Below are 19,278 nucleotides of genomic sequence, written 5' to 3' on the forward strand. Positions count from 1 at the left end.
ACAGTACCACCACTTTGTATTATCACAGCGTGGTGGTGGGGGAGGCTTATAGCTCGAGGGAACTTTCTAGGGCTCTACAGACTATGAGGATGAATGTCACAATTTGATACCAACACGGACAGCCTCATGTCCAACCCCAAATTGATACTGGACTTGAAGTTAGGGTTGATAACCATGAGTAGCAATTCTCGAATTCCAAGAGGTGGTGACGATGTTGAATATTATCAAGAGTCATGTAGTTGTTATGACAGTTATATTTCTAGCCATGCAATTCAAAAACAAAAATGCAGGAGGAAGGTTATTCTCTAGGTATATATTTGAGTGTTATATGCTCACTCACTTGTCCTATTTTATTACTCACCTTATAACTAAAATACATATAAGAAATCAATATAAAGTAGATGTGACAATGTGAAATATTAGTGGGCATGTATAGTAGCACTCTCGGTTTTTTGTCTTTATAGTCGCTCTTTCAATTTGTCAAGAAGAGCAATCATAATTGTGGTCACTCTCCTGCTATTTTGAGGATCCATTGGAGCGTATCTGGCCTACTACTCAACCTTGTTTGGTTTAATTCTTGAAAATAGTTCTTTTTTTTCAATATATTTTTTTTAAGATGTGCAAAACATATAAAATTAAACCTTAAACATACTATTTTGATATCAGTGTGCTAATACAATACATATATGTTCGATTAATCAAATTGAACTTCAAGTCTTAGACAATAAATATTACATTAAAACATTATGGAATATCAATAAATTTTGAGACTAATTGTTATTGACGTAATCAAGCCACATTTATCTGGCTATGTGGTCTCTAACATCATTCATTGCATTGTCATCGTTGAAATGTATGTTTTCCCCTTCTTGATTTGACCCCGAGCTTTCTTCACATACCACATCAATATTATTGTATTCAAGTTGTTGAAACATCTTTTCTTAATTGCATTCTAATGAAATTGTGCACGGTGCAATATGCAACGGGAATTCGTCTTTGTTTCCTACTTGGATAATTCGGCGCCAACTTTAGAAGGAAAAGGATTCTTAAGCACTCCATGGCATCGTTCAACAACGTAACATAGTGATGAATGCCTAAAGAATAATTCCTTTGCTTCTCTTGGATGTTTATCTCTTCCTAAAAATCATGTAAATGATAGCGTACTTTGTGAAATGGTTCAAGAAACCCACTCATATTGGCATAGCCGGAATCAACAACAAAATATTTTCCTATTTAAAGAACCATGCGTATAAGTATTGCGTTCGATCCATTTGCAATATGTAAACTATTGTAAGTACTTTGATATATTTCACTGACTTCAAACCTTCTTTAGACATCGGAAACTTATTCTCTTCTCTAGTTATTGCATCTATCAATACTCTCAGTCACTGCCGTTCCTTCCCATCCGGTGTAAACATAAGAAAACATCATGTCAAACGAACATGCTAACATAATATTTTGTGCCGCATTGACTTTTCTACCTCAATATAAAAAAAATTTATGCAGGTGCCCATGCATTAGTATGAGTTCCATCAATAACGCCAGTGGGGTTCTACCATTTTATAGTTAAAATCATAACATTTGAGTACATAAAATAATTTACTTCAACCAAAGTTGTCATTAGAGAGTCTTAATCGTGTATCTTTCTAGGTTTTATTAAAAAATAATAGTCATTGTCCAACCAAGTAATAAAGTATACATTGTAAATATATTACCTCAAGTCATGGGTCGTACTTCGCATTCCCTAAAATCTCGTAACTTGTCATATTCATAATTGAGGTTAAATTATATGAATACAAAGTCAACATATTGCTTTTAGAACTCGGTTGAATTATCTTGATACGGTCTCTTTGGAATGTTAAATGTTTGAGCAATTATCCTATTTTAAACTGTATGACTGATAGTAAACAAGAACATGCATATGATACTTTCCACACAAATTGATCTATCATGCAAAAAGTTCAATTCTCTTAATGTCGAGCACAAATTCTTTAATGTGTTTTTATTCATCCTAGAAATATAAAACAACTAACAACCTATGTAGATGTTCATTCAATAATTCTATCACATACTAGCAACCTGAAAGTTGTGAAGTCATGCATACCTCTTTATTTGAACATTAGTAGTAGTCAAATAAAATGTAACTAAAACCAACTCCCCAAATGAATCATCCAAATCAGATGATGCATCACTTGCAGAACTTGAACCATTGTTGTCAACTTTATCTAAATCCATCCTATATAAACAAACATAATTTTATTCTCTACAACTATTAAATAATTAATGCCTAAACAAAAACAAAACAATACTATAGGATAAAAACATAACAAATATTATTCATATTACAAACACTAGTCATCTTCTTACTGATTAATTAATTAATTAATGATTGCCCATCATAAAGCAAAAGACATCAATACGAACCACAAAAGCATATCGATAGTCACGTGGAGACCCTTATCATAATCCATAAGCAAATTCATCGCATTATCAACACTCTAACTAACAACCAACTTGAACTATTGAGCTTTCAAAATTTAATAGAAAAAAAGCTACAACATTTACTTATGGATGTTAATAGAAAAAAAGCTACAACATTTCTCTAGTCCATCAATTTGATTTTTTTATTCTAAAAAAACATTCGATTTAGGGTCCATTTAGTATTCTACTAAAAAACTTTGATTGTTCTTAAAACCAAGTATTAGTGACATCGCATAAAAATAGCTTTTTTCAAAAACTTATTTGGTATTGAACTTAAAATCTAGTTTTTAAATCTAAAAATTTGGAAACATTTTGGTTTAATTCTTGAAAACAATTTTTTTTCAATTATTTATTTGTTTTAAGATGTACAAAACATATAAAATTAAACCTTAAATACTATTTTGACATCCATGTGCTAATACAATGCATATATGTTCGATGAATCAAATTGAACTTCAAGTATTAGACGATAAATAATACATCAAAACATTCAAGAAAATCAATAAATTTTGAGACTAATTGTTATTAACGTAATCAAGCCACATTGATCTGGCTATGTGAACTCTACCATTATTCACAACATTGAAATGTATGTTTTTCCCTTCTTGATTTGATCCCGACCTTTCTTCACATACCACATCAATATCATTGTCTTCAAGTTGTTGAAACATTATATCATTTATAGATTACATTCTAATGAAACTGTGCATCATACAACACGCAATGAGAATTCATTTTTGTTTCCTATTGGATAATTTGCCATTAACTTTAGAATAGGAAAATAATTCTTAACCACTCCAACACATCATCCAACAACATTACATGCATACGACCTATTTCACAAATTGATCTATCCTCATGAAAAAAGTTCAATTCTCTCAATGTGTAGCACAAATTCTTAGATGTGTTTTCATTCATCCTTGTAATATAAAACAATATATGTGGATGTCCATTTAATAATTCTATCACATATTGGCAATCTGAAAGTTGTGAAGTCATGCATGCCTCTTTATTTAAACAAGAGTATATTCATATAATCTTGTAACTAAAAGCAACTCCCCATATGATTCATCAAATGATGTATCACTTTAAGAACTTGAACCATTGTTGTCAACTTCATCTAAATCCGTCCTATATAAACAAACAAATTTTATTCTCTTCAACTATCAAATAATTAATAGCTAAACAAGTAACAAAACAATACTATATGATAAAAAGAAAACTAATTAATTAATTAATGATAGCTCATCATAAAGTAAAAGATCTCAATACCAACCATAAAAGCATATCCATAGTGATGTGGGGACCCTTCTCCTAAATTCTAAACAAATTAAGCACATTATCAACACTCTAACTAACAACAATCTTGAACTATTGAGCTTCCAAATTTTAATTAAAAATAGCTACAACATTTCTTTTTGAATGTTAATGGTAAAGATATTCAGATAAATCTTTTTTTACATGTTTTGCATGATTAATTGAAGTTGGTACCATTGCATGGAAGATTAATTCGCCTACTCAGCTTAGTCCACTACAAAAGATTTTCACCCTAGGTAGGTGAAAATCATTGAGTAATTAATCTCTCAAAAGTAATTAATACCTCACGAAAAATCCTTGCCTATAAAATACATCCATCTCTATGACTTTCTCTAGGTCCATCAATCTGATTTCTTTATTCTTAAAAATTCATTCATTTTAGGGTCCATTTAGTATTCTACTAAAAAATTTTGATTGTTCTTAATACCAAGTACTAGGGACATCTCACAAAAATAGTTTTTTTTTTTTCTATTTTTAAGTTTGCTTAGTATTAAACTTAAAATTTGGTTTTTAAATCTAAAAATTTGGAAACTTTTTGGTTTAATACTTGAAAACATTTTTTTTTTCAATTAATTATTTGTTTTAAGATGTACAAAACATATAAAATTAAATCTTAAACATACTATTTTGATATCCATGTGCTAATACAATACATATATGTTCGATGAATCAAATTGAACTTCAAGCCTTAGAAGATAAATATTGTATTAAAACATTCAACAAAATCAAAAAAATTAACGTAATCAAGCTACATTGATCCGGCTATGTGGTTTCTAAAATCATTCAACACATTGTCATCATTGAAATGTATGCTTTCGTTTTCTTGATTTGACCCCGGGCTTGAAAGATTAATTCACCTACTCAACTTAGTCCATTCCAAAAGATTTTCACTTTGCGTGAAAATCTAAGTAATTAGGCTCTCAAAAGAAATTAATATCTCCCTAATAATCCTTGCTCTATAAAATACCTCCATCTCTTTAAATTTCTCTAGGTCCATCAATCTGATTTCTTTATTAAAAAAAAACTTTTGTTTTAGGGTCCGTTTGGTATTCTACTAAAAAACTTTGATTGTTCTAAAATCCAATTGTTAGGAACATCTCTTAAAAATAGTTTTTTTTTTTTTTTTTTTTCAAAAGTTTCAAAAACTTATTTGGTATTGAACTTAAAATCTGTTTTTAAATCTAATAATTTAGAAACTTGTTGGGTTTAATTATTGAAAACATTTTTTTTTTCCAATTATTTATTTGTTAGAAGCTGGACAAAACATATAAAATTAATCCTTGAACATATTATTTTGATATCCATGTGTTAATACAATGCATATATGTTTGATGAATCAAATTAAACTGACACACCTCAATCCGGAATGTCCACGTAGACACCCAAATTTCGATGTGCTGGCCGACACCAGAAGGGTGACGAAGCCATAAAGTGTAGTAATGTGGAAAATGTGAATAAATTAAAACCTAAAAGTAACTAATTTAGAGTGCACATGTGAGCAGGAATGAACCCATATCTCACAAGTGATGTCAAAGCATAGATAAATTGCAATAAAAGAAGAGTAAGGACATTTGTACAGAAAGAAAAAGTCTCCAACATAATAGCTTTTACCAGCAATCCTCATCGTCACAAAACTCTGCCACTAAAATCCTGGAGTGGCGAAAAATAAGGGTGAGTGGGCCTAAAAAATAAAGTTTTGTGAATTGTTTTAGAAAATGTGTAACCCCTGGTTGTAAAATAAGTATAAAGTTTCTCGAAAATATTATAATACCAGTATGTAATGCGGTACCCTGCAACAGAAGTGAGTCAAAGATGTAAGGTACAACAACAAGGTATCTCAACATTAAATCTCAAATCGTTATTACAAGAAATCAATGCTCATTAATTTATGTAGGCACATAAGTCCACTGCAGAGATTTTCAAACAATGGAACAGGTTGGATGTAGGTTTTACATTCTAGTACTATATCATGTGAGCTGCGCTAGTCACATCACATACGAGCCCAAAACATCACACAAAAGAATAGGCTAGCACCTAACTATGGATCCAAAGCGAACGTAAACGGTGCATGTGAACTACACGTGAAGTTGGTCTTTGGCCCAGGACAGTACAAATAACTAAGAGACACCATGCAAACACATAATAATGAGCAGATAAAATGCAAGGATGCCATGCCACATGTTTATGCTCACAAATAATATTTAAAAAAAGACATAAAGTGTAGGGAAAGTCTATTTGTAAAGCTAAACATGGCATGTCACATCATAATATGTAAAAGCTGTTGTTGGGAAAATCACAGATACATACATACATACATATACATACATACATACATACATACATACATATATATATATATATATATATATCATTGTCTTCGAGTTGTTTGAAACATTATATCATTTCTTTATTGCATTCTAATGAAATTGTGCACGTACAACATGCAATGAGAATTTATTGGATAACTTTTCACCAACTTTAGAATAGGAAAATGATTCTTAAGCACTCTAATGCATCGTTCAACAATGTTTTGCCTAAAGTTGAATAATTCTATTGCTCATGTTGGACGTTTACCTCTTCCTATAAATTCATGTAAGTGATAATGCATAAGCGAACTTCATGTCAAATGAACATGCCAACATAACACTAACTCGAGGAAACCAAGGGTGTAGTTGTGATCGTGAGGTTGTGTAGATCACGTTGGTATATTCATTTGTCCATTTTGAGCAATGTATGAGAAGTTATTTTGAAAGGACGGTTATGTGCTCTAAAGTTAACGTTTTTATAGTTAATTCGCATATAGGTGACACGTATCCCGAGGACGAGCGTGCACATTTGAGGCAGGGGGGCTACGACCCTTCCACATATCAGTGAGTGGGCTTTTGTTTTCCGTATACACCTATATACATATATATTCCCAGAAATTAGTACGAATGCTTTGTTTTATGTCATCCTTTTTATATGATTGATGGTTATGCACGACTTGTGGCATATACGTTTAAGTACATATCCATTTATGATTGCATTATATATGTTGGTGCTGTGGAGGCGTAGGTAAGTAGCCAGGTAAGCATTATTTAACATTTGCATTAAATAGCGATTAGAGGTGCTTAGAGAGCTCATAACCTGCACCCCCGGTGTTAGTGCTCCCGCCCAGAGTAGGGCACAGTCCTTCACGTGTTGTTCACCTCCCGCACCACACGCTCAGCTTGAATCCAAGTTAGGTGCACAGTCCTGTCGTACAGACCACTATAGGTGGTTCCGACTCGTAGGTGACCCGCGATTATTCGCACAGCCTTCACGTGATCGTAGCACTAGAGCGTTTATATGTTTTGCACCCAGGCCTGTCGTACAGACCACTTTAGGTGGTTCCGACTCGTGGGCAGGTTTAGTTATGGAAATTGAGATTTGAGCTCTAGATTCAGCCGTACAGGTCACTTAGGGGACTCCGGCTGTCAGATGTTATGATATTGATGCGATTTATACCTGAGCACTTGCATGTTGTTATGAGGTTTCAAGATGGCATACCTTTGAGCATGACTTGGCATATCTGCATATATGTGTTTATTTTCTGGGAAGTATACAGGTTTTACGGCGAGGGGTTAGAATGCATTTTATGAAATGATTTTCAAAGATTTGGTTTTTGCCCACAAACACATAAGCGATACGAAATTTTTTTTTATGTAAGTGCCCATGCACAGATATGAGTTTCATCAATAACGCTAAGGCAATTCTACCATTTTATAGTTTAAAGGCTTTTTAGCTAAAATGGTCTTTGAGATTTGCATCTCCTCATTTTGGTCTCTGAGATTTGAAATCGATATAATTGGTCCCTGAGTTTGTCCACCATCAATCATTTTGGTCATTCCGTGAAAAATCTTTATTAAATCATGATAAAATGACAAAAATACCCTCAATTTTTGTCAAAATGATTTTGACCTATTGTTTAGTAAATAGAGGGTATTTTTGTCACTTTTGATCCTTATTTAACATAACTTTTCATGGAATGACCAAAATGATTGATAGCGAACAATCTCAAGGACCAACTTTGTTGATTTCAAATCTCAGGACCAAAGTGAAGAGTTATGCAAATCTCAAGGACCATTTACACTAAAAAGCCTAGTTTAAATCATAACATGTGAGTACACAAAATATAATTCAAACAATCAGATAAATAAATTCAATTTCTCACAATCCAAACAAACAAAATGCATAAACCAGTTTTCTCATTCTTTCCTCTATTTTCCAAGGAACCAAATTAAATAGTAAGAAAAAATCCCAATACCTTGATCATTCCTAGCAAGGAAGACAAGTAAATAAACATACAAAAAAAGGAGGGGGGGGGGGTGAGAAGCTCACATTACACTCTTGAGACCCACCTATAAAACAAGATTACAAAGCTTTCTTTAGCAACACAAAGAAAAGAATGATGACGAAAAGCAAGAACAACATCACATTTCATAATAATCCAACCATAATCTAAAATATCAACCATTGTTTGAAAGCCCATCCTGGATACATATCTAGAACAGAAAGGAGAATAGCCGTTATCAACGAAATCATAAACATTCAACCCTTCTGAACTTGGCCCAACTATTCTCTCGACAACATTCCAAACATGCTACCAGGAAAATAAAACCACAATCCAATTAGGGGTAGCATGTCCTAATTAGGGCAGTCAAAATTAATTTTGAAACTAAAACCAATAGTCCTAACAAGGATTCTAAATGCAAAATGCATGTCAAAAGCTATAGTAGTACTTTTACAAAAAAAAAAAAAAAAAAAAAAACAATTAAAAGTAGCAATGCTTAAAGAGGTGGTTTGCAATATTGGGGGAGACAAGGCTTTAAGAAGTGAACTTCAAAATATACAGTAAATCAGTCCTCATGGGCACATCAGAAAACATAAACATAAATGTTTTTAGATTTACAAATTGTGATTATGGTCCATAAACAGATATTAATTACCAAACTAAATGAGCTCAATTGAGCTCAGTTAGGTCAACATATATACACAACACACAAATGAATCAAACCAATTAGACAAATAAAGTTAATTTCTGACAACCCGAACAAACAAATCACATAAATCAACTTTCTCATCCTTTCCTCCATTTTCCGAGGAACCAAACAAAACAGTAAAAAAAAAAAAAAGCCCCAATACTTTAATCGTTCCTGCCAGTGAAGAGAATGGCCCAGTCTCATCCTCAATCAAGCACTCAAAGATTCGTGCCTTAAAGCTATTCAGTGGAAACTTCAGCCTACTGACTGGAATCTCTTGGTCACTCTGATTGGTAATTAAGACCTTCATCGCGAGAATATGAATCGTGTGAAAGAAAGCCCTAATATCTGACTTTTGTTGTTCTTTATTATAAAGGGTTGTTTTTGAGTTTTTTTTTTTTTTTCTCTAAAGAAGAAGGAGAATAAATTTATTAAAGCTTGAACTTCTAATACAACTATTTCCCATACATTCAAAATTAAAGGCCTTCATAGCTGAAGTTGGAAGACAATAATCTCAAAAATGAGGGTCAATGAGGCCCATATGAGCTAATGCGTCCTCCACGAAATTAGTCTCCCTATAAATATGCTTCCATCTGATATGTTGAAACCATAAGCCAACCATTTGATAATCCTCTGTGATAGGCTTACTAAACTGATTTTTTTAGCCTAAAACTTAAAAATTGTTTTTTAGTTAAAAACTTTGGACTCAAATCCAAAAGGGCCATTAGTTTCTCTATCAAAACTGTTTATTTTTTAATTCCAAAATGTACCAAAGCTTTTGATGCGATGGTTGTACGAAAGGGAGCAGGATATTCTCATCTTTTAAAAGCTTAAAGACCCACGTACATTATATACACCTCGGAACTCACTACACTTACCCGGTGTACTCCAAGCAAATGTAGTGAGTTCAGAGGTGTATGTCATGGGTGTGAGCCTTTATGCTGTCAAAGGATGTGAATTTCCCGCTCTCTTACAACCATCGCAACAAAAAAATTTGGAATATTTGATGCGGATAAGGACTCTAACAAAAAAAAAAAAAAAAACAAACAAACAAACTCAAGAAGAAGAAGCTGGAGGAGAGGTAGAGACGTCTGAAACTTAGGTCCATCGGGTCCAGTGGTGTTGTTTGGTAGGTCGACCTGGTGTTGTGGTCCGTAGTGGTATGTGGCTTTCTTAGTAGTGGGTTTCTAGTTGTCATGTCCGGTCGGTATCTCACTGTGTGTTTCTGTCATGATCGATCTTTTGTTTTTCTGATGTTATTGTAACTCGGTTGCAACATGAAATGAAATAACATTTTACTCTTTTTTTTATTGTTGTTATTTATTTATTAGTATTCACTTTTCCCCTTTTTTTGTTTGTGCGTTTTTCTTGTAATTTCAATGTTACTAATTTCTCCCTTAAATCCGACGCCCAGGGATGAGGATTTGGGAATAAAGTTGCTTTCTTTATGCTGAATTTGAAGATTTTTGTCACTGGGATTTGTGTATGGAGATTTATTGTAGCAAAAACCTCGAGTCAGGTGTGAAAGCTAGGGTTTTAAATTTAATAAGCTGAACCAAAATCGCTGATTTCTGGTAACAAGAAGGAAATATGGAATTTCAATTACTTTATTATGTCCATGGCGTCCTATCATGCGGCATAGAGAACTTGCATTGTTGTGGTTGGTGTAGGTGGATGACAGTAAGCTCTTAACTCTTCGTAGCTTTATTTTGGTACATTAATTAGTTTGGAGATTTAGATAATTTATTTTCTTTAGATTTTTTGTGTAGGGTTTTCCTTTGAGTTAGAACTACTTTGGAAATTTAGTCCCTCTACCTCCACTAGTCCAGTTTAATTGGCATCCCTCAATTTGTGAATACAAAGCGTCTAAATTTCTGCATGCTTTCGATTCTCGCCGTGTTAATTGGGTTGATTGGATTTGATAAGTGCTGCTAAGTAGATCAACAAACTTGAAACAAGCAAACAGTGAAAGAGAGAAAAAAACGCTGCTGCAAAAGCTGAAAACGTTGCTGCACACCTGGAAGGCTGTTTACTATCTACAGTCAAACGCAGAATAGGGTAGATCTCCCAGTTGCCATCCTCCAAATTTGTCTCTAAACATCCAATAACTTCCTTTTAGTCAGATTCCACAATGATATGTTGGAGACCTCTCTGATTTGAAAACTTGCATCCCTCCAAAACCGCCATTGCCTCCACTAATAACGCACTGGATGCTTCACAACTGTTCATTGAGCTGCAACAAACTCACCAACTTGGTTGCGAACCACACCACCCACCCATGTCATCGGGGAACCCACTTGCCAGCTAACATCGGCATTAACTTTACGACTTGGGGAATGAGGTGGCACCCAATGATCTGTTACTATTCTACTTGCCCTTTCGATCCTATGCTGCGGCCTCGTGCATTCCATGGCAGATAAAAATGCTGTAACAGAAATAGAATAGGGTTTTTTATCATTTAACACCGCACTACATCGTGCTTTTCATATTTTCCACGGCAGATAAAAATGCTGTAGCAAGTGAATGCAATGTATGTCAAGAATCACCGGTTCTCGTTCTTTGTTCGAAAATCTCTCTCAATCATCTTCGAAAACCAGGCATCAAGAGTAATGATCTCTTGCCTAATCGTTCTGCAATTTAGAACTCCCCCAAACCACACAGGTTCAACCCAAGGACATAAGAAGAGCATCTGCTCCACCGTTTCTACTTGCATTCTGACCTCATTTTCAATAGGCCCTCAGAAGTTGCCAATGGATTCCTCGTAGCCCTCCATGCACTTGAAATGACGTGGTGGAGCTTCAAGGTGCCAAATTCATTTCCAAATACTTTATAGCCAATGCATATAAAGTCAAAACTCGCTCTTTAAAATAAACAAAATATAATAACGTATGTGTGATGACTTGCTTCTGTAAGCGTCTCTAATTAAACTAATCAATCCATTTACTTATGTTTGGATGCCGACGTTGCCTCAATGCCATTTGATTATTTCCAAATTTCTGGATTCGGGAACCGCCTAATCCAACTTTGTTACATCAAGGAACATCCGTTCACCAAATTATAACATATATATTAACACAAATTTTTTAATGAACGGACATGTATACATGACAATATATATAACTGAAATGTTTATTAGGTGCGCAAGTGACTTGTAACTCAATTGGTTAAGACTAGAGAATATTCATTCATGTCCTTGAGTCCTGTGTTTGAATCTCTTTCCTCGTAATCTAGATGAATTCAGTATAGATTTTCCTATTGTTTGTTGATAAAAAAAAAAAGTTTGTTCATTAGATACATCATTATAAGCACTAGTTTAGATGAATTCAGTATAGATTTTTCTAACGTTAGTCAATAAAAAAATAGTTCATCAGATAGATCATTATAAGCACTAGTTTAGATGAATTCAGTATAGATATTCCTAACGTTTGTCAATAAAATAATTGTTCATCAGATACATCATTATAAGCGCTTATGCTAGAATTGCTTCTATTGTAAACATGTGGAAAAAATTTATTAAAAGTTTAATGTGTTTTTTCAAAAAAGAACTTGGGAGTGCTTCGTGAAGACAATCCTAGGACGCATAAACGTTTTTTACTTTTTGAGAAATGCTTTCATTCATCAGAAAACAACCCTAGCTTTTGTCAAAAGTAATCACAGACGTATCTTAAGTTTCTTACTAAATAACGCCAACATCGGATTCAGAATTTGGTGTATATGAAATTGTTGCGGTGGGGTGTGGGCTATTGGTGAAGAAGCCTAAAATCGTACGTTGCTATTTAGTGGGCTAGTTGGGGATTGTGTGGGGAGGGCTAAGACCCAAACACAAAACAAAACCCAATCCAAAATTAAGGGTGGCAGTAGTCACTCACACATTTTCCCACCAATTTAATGCGTCTACGTTGTGAGTATTAAATGCAGCAGCAGGAGCACCCACCCACCTTCTCACCCCACCCCCAAAAAAAAATCCCCACCCCCTTCCAATGGCTAAAACCCCCCTTCCCCCTCCCCTCCTCCAATGTTCTCCTCCAACTCCACCTCCCACTCGCCCCATAATTACCTAACTACCCTCGGCCTCGGTTACGGCATCGCCATTTCCCTCGGCTTCCTCGTCCTCTTCTCCACCCTCCTCCTCGCCTCCTACCTCTGCTGCCGCGTCTCCCGCCACCGCCCTCCTCAGCCCCGAAACCCCAATCCGAATCCGAACCCCGAGGGCGTCATCCTCCCCCGCATCATTTTCGTCGCCGAAGACGACAACGAGCAGGAGCAGCAGGACGACGATGAGAACGCCGTCGTCGGGCTCCACCCGAGCGCCATCAACTCCTACCCGAAATTCCCGTTCTCCAAGGAGGCGGCTATCCCCGATTCGTCCACGTGCTCCATCTGCCTGTGCGACTACAAGGACGCAGAGATGCTCCGGATGATGCCGGAGTGCAGGCACTACTTCCACCTGTTGTGCCTCGACGCGTGGCTCCGGCTCAACGGGTCGTGCCCGGTTTGCCGGAACTCACCGCTTCCAACGCCTCTGTCGACTCCGTTGCAGGAGGTCGTGCCTTTGTCTCAGTACCCGGCCGATCGGGGATGGAGGGGGTGACTGATTGCCCCTGGTTGAATGATTAGATTTCTGTGTTTTTTTCCTTTATATAATTTTGGGTTTTATTTTTTTCTGTAGAATTGTGTTAGATTTTGAATGGAGTGTGGGTATATTGAATTGTTGCTTGGTTTCGGGAGATTGGGAAATGTTAATTTTTTGGGATTGTGAAATCGGTGAATTGAATTGTTTTAATGTTAATTAACACGAACAACTCTCGTACACGATATTTAAACTTACAACCTCTGACAAAATAAAAATTGAGCACTGCTAGACAAGCTAGTCACGTCACATGTGCAACGCATTGGTCGATATTTAAACTTACAACCTCTAACAAAATAAAAACTGAACACTACTTGACAAGCTAGTCATGTCACATGTGCAAAGCATTCCCCATTCGGCCAAGGGTTGCGTCTATATTTCTTGCTTGGTAGCTAATCATGGTCAAGTCTTAATGCTAAAAATCATACATTTCATGGGGAGGTCAAAGGTCATGTGGTGGTCATGATTCAAAATCATACATTTTAATTGTTCCGGCTCATCCTCCAGATGTCTCTTAATCGCACCACACCAGAATAATGATCAGCTTTTTAAGGAATGGAACTGTATTTCCTTCTTATGTTGACTAACTCACCTCACACTGTTTCTTAAATCCCAATTAAAATGATTACACAAGTCTTAGTCGCTTTCATTTGAGTTTGCCTCCCACTTTGTGTATTGGAAAGATTAGTTTTAAAATAAACATAGTGATTTTCACACTATCGTTTTTCCTTCTGCACTTATTTCTTTCTTCACATCTTTTTATTCTCTTTTTATTTGTTCAATCCAACAAAGGAAGAGAAAAAAAAGAAGTAAACAGTGCAGGAAAAAAAAAAACAGGAGTATGAAAGCCACTTTCTTTAAAATGTGGAATTTGCGTCCCCACTTTGTATATAGGAAAGAGTGATTTTCAAATATAATAGGAATTTTCGCTCTTTGGTTTTTTTTTCTTTTGTACTCCTTCATTTTTTTTAGCCTTTTAATTTTAGAAGTTTTAACAAAAAGTTCACGGTATTGTTTACTTTAATGAGAAACCATATTTTTACACTAAAAAGTCAATCCTGGTACTATTCATTTACCCTTTATTTTGTCCTTATCATTAAAACTCAAAGTTTTCATACCATTTTTATTAGTTTTCTTTTAATTTTTCTTTTGCTTATTCAGTCTAAAAACTGGAGTTTGTATAAAGTCACTTCTCTTAAAATATTGAAATTGGAAGGATGGAGTAGTTTATGATCCCCATATTTTTGTTAAACAAAGATCAAGGCTCTTCTATGACTTTTGCATTCTGATAAAGTGCTCATGAAATCCGCCCATAAACCTCTTCGATCAAATAAAACAAATGCACCAATCTCCATGCCTTGACCTACATTTTTTATTTCTCAAATTAGATACCAAGCAACAGTTTAGATTATTCCGTTTTCTTGAAAACAGTTGAAATGTGAACTGTGGAAAAGCACTTCTCAAACAGCTGCTTTTTTTTTTTTTTTCTGTATCAGAAAGATATGAGGAAACCAAATGTTTTCAAAAACTTAGGAACATGGAGAGGAAGAGTTCGCAGCTCAATCTTTGCATTAAGTGCTTTTGCTCTTCTCATCTCTGTTGTTACTTTATCCAAATTTAACTCTATCGGATCGTTTCACGTCACCGATACGCTCTGCGGTTACGTAAATTCTGATCAGAGTCCAAGCAGGAGCGATGGCCATGTCACAAAAACGCTTGAAACTGTAATCCAGAAAATCCAAACACAAGTTAAGAATTTAAGAGATTCGGAACCAGAGGCGTCACACGGACTTGTGTTGAAATACAGTTCCTTTCTTGCTGATGTTCTGGGGCTTCTTGAGTCAGTGCAGACATCTCTGTCACAGAATGAAGACGCTCGCAAAGTAAACAATGGGAGCAAAGACATTCATCCGCTCTTAAAACCGAAGCAGCAATCCGATGAACCTGCTAATTACTTTCTGACCGAGGAGATTCGAAAGTACGTCAAGATCAAGCCGAACAGATTAGGGAAGCAGAATTTCATGGGAGCCAATGGGACATTCCCCAGCATCGGCCATGCTTGCTTTGCTATGAAGAAAGAGCTCGAAGAGTACATGGACTATGATATCGGCGACATTTGCAACGATGACTGGAGGCTGGCTCAGAAGCTGATGATTCACGGATGTGATCCGCTTCCGAGGAGGAGGTGCTTTTCCAGAGCCCCAAAGCTATACAGCATGCCGTTTCCAATTCATGAGTCCATGTGGAAGCTCCCTGATGATAGAAATGTCCGCTGGAGTAACTACATTTGCAAAAACTTTACTTGCCTCGCAAGCAACAAAACTCGAAGGGGGTTCTTCAAATGTGCAGATTGCTTCAATCTTGCAGACCACGAAATGCCAAGATGGATCCAACCAGCAAACCTAGAAGACTCCAATTCAAATGTAACCGTAGATTTTCTCATCCCTGAAGTGCTCGAAATCAAGCCCGGGGAGATCAGGATTGGGCTTGATTTCAGCGTAGCAACTGGGACTTTTGCAGCAAGGATGAGGGAGTTCAATGTGACTATAGTCTCGGCAACTATCAATCTTGGAGCACCTTTCAATGAAATGATAGCGCTGCGTGGACTTGTTCCGCTTTACCTGACAATAAATCAACGGCTTCCATTTTTCGATAACACCCTTGATTTGATCCACACCACGAGGTTTCTAGACGGATGGATAGATCTCGTGCTGCTGGACTTTGTTCTTTATGATTGGGACAGAGTTCTGAGGCCAGGCGGATTCTTGTGGATCGACAGCTTCTTTTGTTTGAAGGAGGATTTAAGTGATTATTTGGAATCCCTGAAGATGCTGAGGTACAAGAAGCACAAATGGGTTGTTGTTCCAAAGCTTGATAAAAGTGATGATAAGGAAGTTTTCTTCTCTGCTCTATTAGAGAAGCCGGGAAGGCCGTTCCGGTAAATTACAGATTGATCATATGTGTCTCATAATTACTATTGATTTTATATGAGCTTAAGATTTTGATTGTGATGTTATAATTGTCATTACAGTTAGATGAGGTTGCTCTCATAGAAGGGAAAATTTTATGCAAAATCCATCTTTGTTTCTTTTGACAATACGATATTACTAAACGACTCCAAGTTATGGAAAAGAGGATTTGAATTTGGATGCTAGAGAGCGGATATTGCGCTGATCAACTAACCTAACTCACATATGTGTTTGAGTACAATAAGAATGTTATAGAACAGGCAGCCCTGCTTCCCAACAGAAGGTAGGAGTTCGGGCAGCCACGGGGCAATTTACATTGTTGGAGGCAATAGTTAATTTCAAAGTGTATTTTTACAGGGTCCACTCATTTCAGGTTGAAGTAAAAAAACACTAAAATTGAGCTATAGTTGTCTAGCAGTAAACCTGCAGGAACCTGTAGTTGTAGTTGTTGCTACAGAAATTTCCATAGGACTGTCTAAGGAGGATAGTTTTCATATTAGATGAGACTAATATGTAGTCGAGCGTACTAAGTTAAAAGGGTCTTATATTTTTGTGAGAGTGGTTATAAATCACGTGGCCACACCCCTACTCAAATTGTATTCTTGTAGCACAAATTTCTTTGCTTATATTGAATTAAGCCCGTGATTAGTGTTGAAACTAGACATGATTTAATTAATTAAAATAAATTAATTGTTTGCTTGTGACATCCCACATCGCCCAGGGGAGTGATCCTTATATGTATATTCCTATCCCTACCTAGCACAAGGCATTTTGGGAGCTCACTGGCTTCGGGTTCCATGGGAATTCCGAACTTAAGCAAGTAGTGCGTGAGAGCATTCTCAGGATGGGTGATCCATCAGGAAGTTCTAGTGTGAGTTCCCAGAAACAAAACCGTGAGGGTATGCTGGGGGCCCAAAGCGGACAATATCGTGCTACGGTGGAGTCGGGCCTAGGAAGTGGTCCCGCCCGACCCGGGATGTGACATTACTTCTATATTTGATGAACTTAATAATGATGACAATTAACGCAAATAATGAATTGTTGTGATAGATAAAAGTTTTTACTTTCTACTCACGGCATCTTGGATCAAAAACACGAATCCAAAGCAGAATGAGAGCATGGATATTGCATATATAAAAGGGCCTTTGATAAAATGGGGCAGAAGGACCTTTTTAATCCATGGGCCTCAGGCCCTTCCTTACAATTGGCTATCAGCCAAACTTCTTTTTGGTTTTTTATTTTATTTTTTTTATTTTAACAAACGATATTATCTACATTAAGGAGTACTAATACGGTTCAAATTCATCTTTAATGAGAATTTAACATAAAATCTCTTATATACAAATTAAAAAATATCATTAAACTGTAGTATTAAATACCATCAGCCAACCGTTTAGCCCCATTTCTTTATTCTTTGTTTACGTCCCTCTACAAATAATAAGGTAGCCTTTGTCCAGTGTGACTGTGACTCAAAAGAAGGTCGCAGTCACTGCATATTCTTTAACGGACTCAGATTGCTCCTTCCTCCAGCGGCCCACCACGAAAGATTCTAAAGTGCCAGGGCCCTCCGCCAGCCAACAAATATGTAAAAAATATCTAAACAACAAAAAAGTTGAAGCTACTGTAAATTTGCATGACCCCCTTCTGAAGTTTACAATATTACGAATTTATCTATAACTACATTTTTACAAAGGTTAAATAACAGTCACATTACAGTGACGATGAAATTTTTGGAGCGTAAGTAATAACATCTTTCACGTGTAAAATATCAATACTTTCTGTAAATGAAATGAATAAGTAAAGGTGAAGATGTTATATTCAAAATCTTCACGTGAGAAACAAATAAAATTCAAACTTCCTTCCTTCTTTTGTCTTTATAATTTTATTCAACTTCAAAAGTGGTTAGTGTAATTTACCCAAAAATCAAGAGTTCGGTTTTTTACAATGTAGTAGTACTAAAGTGAAATGCAACTATTGTACTTAACTAAATAAATTCCAAAGATTATATTAATCGTAAATAAATAAGTTCACGATGAAGTTGAATAGAATAAATAAACAACACTTGTCTCGTCATTTAGGATATGAGTTGTGTTAGAAATTAGAATGCCTATGAATTTTGTTTAAACCAAAGAAAACAACTTTTGAAAGTTTTATGTGGAAGCCTAAAACCTAAATCCTTTGGGGTTACCTCAAGTGATGACTAAAGATAAAAAAAAAAATCAATTAGAATTAAGTATTTTTGAGGAGTTTGAATTAAGTTAGGTAATAGTATAATTTTTTAGCCCCCTCGAACATTGTTTGAACCCCAATAAGCTCCAATCTCCTCGAGTGGTTGCTTTTCTAAAACTCCAAAAAATGGGCTAAAAATCTTGAATATATCCAAAATTTGTGAAAAATATACAATACTCTACCGCTTAAAACTCTTAAATCCAATTAAATAATTAACCAACAAAAATTGGACAAAATTAATTGTTTTTCAGAATTAGGTATCAAAATTTTATCTAATTCTTCCTCTTTGTAGACTTTCCACTATATTTGCGACTACAATTCATTTTCTTTCTAAGCCTCAAAATTATAGGCCTTTTTTCAGGTAAATAAAAGCTTACCTCAACATTTAAAAGTTAAAACACCACCAAATATCAATTAATTTTTTCCATTTTCTTTTTTTCTTGAAGCGACCCACCACAAAAAAATTACAAAATAAATCTTGATGTCAATATTACCCCCATTCTGGATCCATCTCTATTACTCCCATCACATCACACACCAACGTGGATCCCCCTACGAAGGTCATGGACCCCACGAAAACCCTACCTATAAAAGAGAGATTAACGCAAGTCAAGAAGACGATTTGATATATCACTGTATAATATAATTAGTT

General features: G+C 35.5%; 2 protein-coding genes across 2 annotated transcripts; both read left to right on the plus strand.

Annotated features, from left to right (window-relative positions):
- Window positions 1-12,752: 12,752 nt before the first annotated feature.
- LOC103931112 (RING-H2 finger protein ATL67) lies at window positions 12,753-13,587 on the plus strand. The gene has a single exon (XM_018643463.2). The coding sequence runs from the start codon at window positions 12,814-12,816 to the stop codon at window positions 13,387-13,389; it is 576 nt and encodes a 191-aa protein (XP_018498979.2). The 5' UTR covers window positions 12,753-12,813; the 3' UTR covers window positions 13,390-13,587.
- A 1,343-nt stretch (window positions 13,588-14,930) lies between these two features.
- On the plus strand, window positions 14,931-16,370 carry LOC108865856 (probable methyltransferase At1g29790). The gene has a single exon (XM_018643464.2). It carries the CDS (start codon window positions 14,931-14,933, stop codon window positions 16,368-16,370), a length of 1,440 nt encoding a protein of 479 aa, XP_018498980.2.
- Window positions 16,371-19,278: the final 2,908 nt, after the last annotated feature.

Source organism: the organism of the source record quoted next, unplaced genomic scaffold, assembly GCF_019419815.1.
Source record: "Pyrus x bretschneideri cultivar Hongxiangsu unplaced genomic scaffold, Pyrus_bretschneideri_v1 Contig4, whole genome shotgun sequence".
NCBI classification, from domain to species: domain Eukaryota; kingdom Viridiplantae; phylum Streptophyta; class Magnoliopsida; order Rosales; family Rosaceae; genus Pyrus; species Pyrus x bretschneideri.